At 41.9% G+C, this 7,500-nt stretch overlaps 1 protein-coding gene across 12 annotated transcripts in view; it reads right to left on the reverse strand.

The window, feature by feature from the left end:
• mxt (Eukaryotic translation initiation factor mextil) overlaps positions 1-7,500 on the reverse strand; it is a 64,973-nt gene that overhangs the window by 43,050 nt on the left and 14,423 nt on the right. For 5 of the 12 annotated variants that reach the window (XM_070121106.1, XM_070121103.1, XM_070121108.1 and 2 more), the window contains exon 1: positions 2,867-3,006. The exons of the other annotated variants lie outside the window; for them this stretch is intronic. In XM_070121106.1, the coding sequence (XP_069977207.1) occupies positions 2,867-2,872 (6 nt within the window). In that variant the 5' untranslated portion in view covers positions 2,873-3,006. Of the gene's footprint in view, positions 1-2,866; positions 3,007-7,500 lie in introns of those variants that run through there. 12 annotated transcript variants of the gene reach the window in all.

Below are 7,500 nucleotides of genomic sequence, written 5' to 3' on the forward strand. Positions count from 1 at the left end.
ACGAGTGAAAAGGAAAGGGGAAGAGCGGGAAGGAGAGGGGAGGCGAGAGGACGGGAGGAATAAAAGGGAAAGGCCCTGAACCAATACTTATAAAGAAAAGAAAAAAAAAACTCAAAACACACAAAAAAAATCAAATAAACAAACTAAAAAAATAAAAAATCATTCAATACGAGGTAAACAAAACACACAAAAAAAAACTAAAAAAAAACTCAAAACACAAAATAACCCCTCCAAATAAACAAACCATACCAATACAAAATTAATCAATACAAGGTAAACAAAACACAAAAATATAAAAAACAAAACAAAACAAAACAGAAAACAGAAGCGGAAATATCACCCACAAGAAGGCGCCAGGATTAGAGCGAGTGGGGGGAGGGAGGGGGAGGGGGGAGAGGGGAGAGGGAAGAGGGGGGAGGAGGGAAAGATCGCATTAGAACGGATTTTGTTCAGTCACGACTAACGTCACATACTGCCGTGTTCCGGACTTCTTGTTTTGTCTGAAGTCGTTATTATTATTTTCTTTATTGTCATTTTGTTACTGTAATGATCATTTATCTTTATTTTACATCTATAAACTTATCCTCTTTATCTAATATTTATCATCATTATAATCTTTATCATATCTGTCTTAAATCTTCGTTATTATTTTCATTAGTGTCATTTTTTCCCCAACTATTATGATCATTATCTATATTTTACATCTATCAACTTATCATCTTTCTCTAACATTTATCGTCTTTAATTATCTTTACTTTACACTTATTATCTATATCCCAAAATTACCATTATCATCTTTCTTCCCATCATCCTCACTATAAACCATTCTTACTCATAACGCTTTTCATCATCGCTGTCACCATCACCAACAGATCATCTCAAATACAGTACCATCACCCTCAAATTAATCCCATACCATTAATTTCTCTCTATATTACCAGCTATGTGAAAATGTCGGTTTTACTAGAAGATTCCGAGATCCTTCGCTCCCAGAAGGCTGAGGGAGCGGCCTTCTACCACGCACGGACGCACACACGGACACTTACACTGATTATTGTGATGTGTACACGCGTGTACGTACACAGATATGGATATAGAACACAGACAGACAGAGGAGCAGGAGAAAGAGAGGGGGAGGGGAAGAAATAGAGAGGGAGTGGTAGAGGGAGTGGTAGAGGGAGAGGGAGAGGGAGAGGAGAGGGAGGAGGGAGACGGGGAGAGATAGAGAGAGAGGGAGAGGGAGGGAGAGGGAAAGTGGGATACAGAGAGGGGGAAGAGGAAGAGGAAGAGGGAGAGAAGGAAGGGGGAGGGGAGAGGGGAGGGAGAGAAGGAAGGGGGAGGGGGAGGGAGAGAGAGAGAGAGAGAGGAGGGATAGAGAGAAGAGAGGGATAGAGAGAGAGAGAGAGAGAGAGAGAGAGAGAGAGAGAGAGAGAGAGAGAGAGAGAGAGAGAGAGAGAGAGAGAGAGAGAGAGAGAGAGAGAGAGCATGCAGACCGACATACACACACATTTTAACCAAACAATAAAATTTACTAGGTATGAGACAAAACCCATCCCTTTGTCTTCTATTTCTTTCAAACAAAGACCTTCATCCTAACTTACGATACAGAAAAAAATATACTGTTAACCTTGCATTTTATTTATTGTTGTAATATAGGTCTGTCATTATTATAGGCCTATCATTAAAATTATTAACCTATAAAGACGTCTGCTATCACCATTCAATTGAGATAATAATAATAATCATCATTACTGTTATTGTCATTCTTGTCAGTGACATCATTACAACCGCAACATCTCTAATAACTTATCAAAATTACTTAGAACAGCGACGCCACCCTTAATGTCTATTTTTTTCAACCGTCTTCAGATTCCTCCGATACGCATCCTTAGCCAAGACCCAGTTCAAAAAAATCCATGAGAACAGAGAACAATAACAAGAACGAGACACCATTAACTGTCAGGCGCGAATAATAATGAACTGTTCCATCTGACTCATCCGCACATACTGTATGTAGGTGGTTCCTCCTCATCCACCTGCACTATCTTCAATCGCGTCTAAATTAAGTAATATCATTCAAAACCCGTTTACCTAATTCCTTCTAGAGACACATCCAACATCCCTTTTCGCAATAAAAACAAAATAAGTAGGAAAAAAGGCCGCAAAAAGTGTCACAAACGGTAATATTTCCACGCATGGTCGTCGAAGAGGGCGGGGTCGCATTGCATGACAGTCGCTCCGCCAGATGTACGATAACTCCACCAACTTCGATATGTTTGATCTAACGCCGCTTTAGTTTTCGTTCTTTTTTACTTTATCTTATTCTTCTTTTATTCTACTTGTGGATTGCGTTTTCTTCTCTCCCTTTTATACTTCGTTAGTATGAATTATTGTCATAATCACGTGATATTATTTCGACAGGAAGGAAGGGTATGAATTCTCAATATTAACTTCGCATACCTCTCTCAGTTATTCCTTGCAGGTTTTGTGAACTAAGGTTTGGTTGTTTTGTTTGTTTCTCGCTTCCACTTCTCAAAGTTATTTATCTCTTAGCTAACTCCCTACAGTTATAATGGACTTAGAACTATTAAAAACTATTTAATGAGTTAGATTTGCCATGCAAGAAAGGAGAGAGCTGGTGTTGCAGAGGCAGTGTTGCATGAATTCTCCTTTCCACCTGAATTACACGACGTCATTCACATTCTACATCACATACATGGGCCAGAAATTAATATTTCTTCATCCCACGTGAAAAATACAAGTAACATTTCTAACCCGTGGCGTAAAATCTCGAAATAGACACACACTAAGGAACTTATTGCAAGGTTATCACCATTCTCACTCTCACACTCATGAAGGAACTCACCATCATGTCGTATATTTTGAGGTCGTCGTTTAGCACTCTTACACTCCAAAGTCGTAAAAAAATTAAATTAGTCGCCCCCACAGCAACAGTCTCCTCTCTGTTCTGCGTACATCACCACACTGATCTGAATTAACTTCAGCCTTGCGGTTCTTAGAGGTTTCGTAGTTGCCGGATAGTGTTTTTGTTCGCTCCCTCTCCTTTCCCTTCTAATTTCTTTTCCATGTTTTTTGAGAGATGTTACATTTCCATTTGTATTATGAAATACGTGTTTTTACCAACGGGATTTATAAACAGATTAACCATTTTCTAAATATGGAGACTGAATTTAGTTCTTCATCGATATCTCCGCGAGTTACCAGCTAGGGAATTAAACAGCGTGTCGGGGCAAAAGAAACCCTTACTTCTATCTTTTTCCATGCAAACCAAACATTAACTTCTTTCACACAAAATAAATCTACACATATACGCGACCTCTAACCAACAACCTGTAGCAAAAATCGCACACACATTCAAAACCTACAAACAGAACGCGGAACACACTAACAAAAATCAAAGTTTGGGAGAAGTTTTAATTCACAAAATTTCTGCATTAGTGAAGCGTGAATTAGACCAAGCCGTGACCTATATAGACAAACTGATTATTCCTCTACTTCCTACTTGGGGACTGAATAAAATTGAATAAAATCACAGGAAATAGATAAAGGGTGCACGATTTGACTGGGCGGTCATTTGGAGAAAACTGCCTTCTGAATGCATATAAGGAGAAAGGAAATCCACGGAGATGCATAGATAGGTTGACATAATAAGGGGTGGGGTGAAGGATACAAGGGGGGAGAGAGAGAGAGAGAGAGAGAGAGAGAGAGAGAGAGAGAGAGAGAGAGAGAGAGAGAGAGAGAGAGAGAGAGAGAGAGAGAGAGGAGAGGGAGAGATTGAGAGAGAAAGAGAGAGAGAGAGAGAGAGAGAGAGAGAGAGAGAGAGAGAGAGAGAGAGAGAGAGAGAGAGAGAGAGAGAGAGAAAGAGAGGGGGGAGGGTAAAGGTAGATTCTTCCAAGCAAAAAAAGAAAAAAGAAAGGACAAATATAAAGAAAAGGAATAATTAAAGGCCCAGCAAAGAAATTCAATCTGAAGCACCCAAATCAAAGCGTCAAACCCTCTCAAAAGCCATAAGTAAACATACAAAAGACATTAATAATAATACAAATAATATCAACATTCAACTTGATTTGTTATTCATACTACTACTACTGCAACCAATGATAATAATAACAAAATACATAACAAATGAAAACAGTAAAGTCGGGTTAAACAAATGGGACTTTCCACTTCCTGCAGATATCTCACGTACCCCTTCTATCTTCCTCTCACATAGATACTAATGTTGCAAACTCTGTTGATCCGATTGTTATCTGACACCAGGATGGGTTGCAGGAGATCGATTTCTCTCTCTCTCTATCTTTCTCTCTCTCTCTCTTTCTCTCTCTGTTTATATCTGTCTATCCTTGCCTCTCGGTCTCTCTCTCTCTCCCTCTCTCTCTCTCACTCTCTCGTTATATCTGTCGCTATCTGTCTATCCTTGCCTCTCTCTCTCTCTCTCTCTCTCGTTATATCTGTCGCTATCTGTCTATCCTTGCCTCTCTCTCTCTCTCTCTCTCTCTCTCTCTCACTCTCTCTCTCTCTCTCTCTCTCTCTCTCTCTCTCTCTCTCTCTCTCTCTCTCTCTCTCTCTCTCTCTCTCTTAGTGGAGGTATATTTTGCTTTGATCTTTTAATTTACCAAATTTGGTCTTATGTTTCTTATCATTATGATCTTACTTATCATTTATTGTTGTTCGTATCAAAGACAATATCCTAATTGTTAAAGATCTCAATACTAGCATTGTCGCTATTACAATGAAGAGAACAATATCAAAATCAATAGCATCACTATTATACTCGTCATTATCATCATCATTATATCATTATCCTCGTGTTTATCATCATCGCTCATCATTATCGTTCTTAGAGAGAGAAAAAAACAGAAGAGAAAAAATTTTAAAAAAGGAGAAAGAAAGAAAGAAAGAAAAAAAAAACAGAGCGAGAAAGCAGCCCCACAACACAAAACAAACAAGGCAGGGAGAAAGAGGGTCAGTGAGACTATCATTAAAAGTCAGAGGGAGAGAGAGTGAGAAAAACGTGACCCCAGGGCAGTCATAGGCCTCGCTACCCTGGCAACAACGAGGCCTATAAACCACTTCGACTTCTGGGAAATTGACTAAAGCACCGAGTGAAGAAAGCAGAGGGAGAGGGAGAGGGAGAGGAAGGGATGGAGAGGGAGAGGGAGAGGAAGAGGGAGAGGAAGGGATGGAGATGGAGAGGGAGATGGAGAGAGGGATGAATGGAGATGGAGAGGGAGATGGATATGGAGAGGGATGGAGAGGGAGAGGATGAGGGTGGTAGAAAGTTAGAAAGAAAGAGAAAGAGACAGAGACTGAGCGAGAGGGAGAGAAAGAGACAGAGCGAGAGGGAGAGGCAGAGGCAAAGAAAAAAAGAGACAGAGACAGAAACAGAGCCTGGGCCAGAGAAAGGGACGGAGAGACAGAGAGGACGAGAAAGGCAGAGAAAGAGACAGAGAGGCAGAGAGAGAGAGAGACAGAGACACACACAGATTTGGTTTAATAAATTTATCAGACAGAGAAAGAGACAAAGACACAACAAGAGGCAGATATTCAGAAAGAGAGACAGAGATACAGAGATAGGCAGAGTTTCAGAGAGAGACAGAGAGAGAGAGAGCGAGAGAGAGAGAGAGAGAGAGAGAGGGAGAGGGAGAGAGAGAGAGAGAGAGAGAGAGAGAGAGAGAGAGAGAGAGAGAGAGAGAGAGAGAGAGACAGAGAGAGAGAGACAGAGAGAGAGAGAGAGAGAGAGAGAGAGAGAGAGAGAGAGAGAGAGAGAGAGAGAGAGAGAGAGAGAGAGAGAGAGAGAGACAGAGAGAGACAGAGAGAGAGAGAGGAGGGAGAAAGAGAGAGAGAGAGGGAGAGATATAGAGATAGATAGATAGATAGATAGAAGAGAGAGAGAGAGAGAGAGAGAGAGAGAGAGAGAGAGAGAGAGAAAGAAAGAGAGAGAGAGAGAGAGACAGAGCCACACAGAGAGAGAGAGACAGAGCCACACAGAGAGAGAGAGACAGAGCCACACACAGAGAGACACAGAGAGAAGCAGAGAAACAGAGAGAGAGAGAGAGAGCCAGACAGACAGAGAGGCAGAGATACAGAGAGAGAGAGAGCCAGACAGACAGAGAGACAGAGAGGCAGAGAAACAGAGAGACAGAGAGAGGCAGAGAAACAGAGAGAGAGAGAGAGAGCCAGAGAGACAGAGAGAGGGTGAGAAACAGACAGAGAGAGGCAGAGAAACAGAGAGAGAGAGAGAGCCAGACAGACAGAGAGACAGAGTCAGACAGAGAAACAGAGAGAGAGAGAGAGCCAGACAGACAGAGAGAGAGAGAGGCAGAGAAACAGAGGGAGAAAGAGAGCCAGACAGACAGACAGAGAGAGGCAGAGAAACAGAGAGAGAGAGAGCCAGACAGACAGAGACAGAGAGAGGCAGAGAAACAGAGGGAGAAAGAGAGCCAGACAGACAGACAGAGAGAGGCAGAGAAACAGAGAGAGAGAGAGCCAGACAGACAGAGACAGAGAGAGGCAGAGATACAGAGAGCGAGAGGTACAAGAACTCCTTCGTGTGTCAGAGAAGCCCCACGACACATCCGTATTGAAGCAGTTCCTTGTTGGATTCCACAATTGGTTTCGTTCCACCTACTTCTTCTCTCTCGCGCTCCACCTTCTTCCACATTAGTTCTCTCTTTCTGTCTCTTTTTCTTTTGTGGTTTTTACCTTGTGTCACTATCTCTGTTCTTATTTCTCTCTTTCTGTCTATTTTTTCTTTTATCATTTCCCTTTCTTTGTCACTTCCCACTTCCTCTGTTCTCATTTTTTTTTATTTTGTTGTTTTTTTCTGTTTATCATTTCTTCTCATCTGCCCTTTTATTCATCAGGTTTTCTTCGTTTCCAGCTTTGTCTCTTCTCGTTTTTTTCTTTCTTTCTGCATTTTCCTTGGATCTTTTATTTCCTCTTTTTCTTCTTTATCCATTCTCTCCTTCTCTTTTGTCTTTCTTTCTTTGTCATCTTCATTCTGAACCTTTTCTTTCCTTCTTTCTTTCTTTTTCTTTTCTTATTGCCTCTCTCTCTTTCTTTTTCTCTCTCTCCTCCACTCCCTTTTCCTTCCCTCTCTTTCCTCCTGCTTTCTCCTTCACCTTCCTTCCTTCCCCTCTTCCCTCTCCCTTTCTTCCTTCCCTCCTCTCGTTCCTTCCTTGCTTCCTTCCTCCCTCCTTCCTTTTCCATTCTTCCTTCCTCATTCCTTTTCCATTCTTCCTTCCTCCTTCCCTTTCCATTCTTCCTTCCCTCCCCTCTCTCTTCCCTCTCCTCTTTCCTTTCCCTCCTTCCTCCATTCCTCCCTTCCCTCCTTCTTTCTCCTCCACCTTCTCTCCTTCCCCTTCTTCCCACCTCCCCTCCCCCATTCCTTTTCCCTTCCTTCAATCCCTCCCATTCATTAACTCTCCTCCCTACCTCCCTACCTCCTTCCTCCACCCCACCCCCACCCCCCACCCC

The sequence above is a fragment of the Penaeus vannamei genome, chromosome 4 (genome assembly GCF_042767895.1).
Source record: "Penaeus vannamei isolate JL-2024 chromosome 4, ASM4276789v1, whole genome shotgun sequence".
Taxonomy (NCBI): Eukaryota; Metazoa; Arthropoda; class Malacostraca; order Decapoda; family Penaeidae; genus Penaeus; species Penaeus vannamei.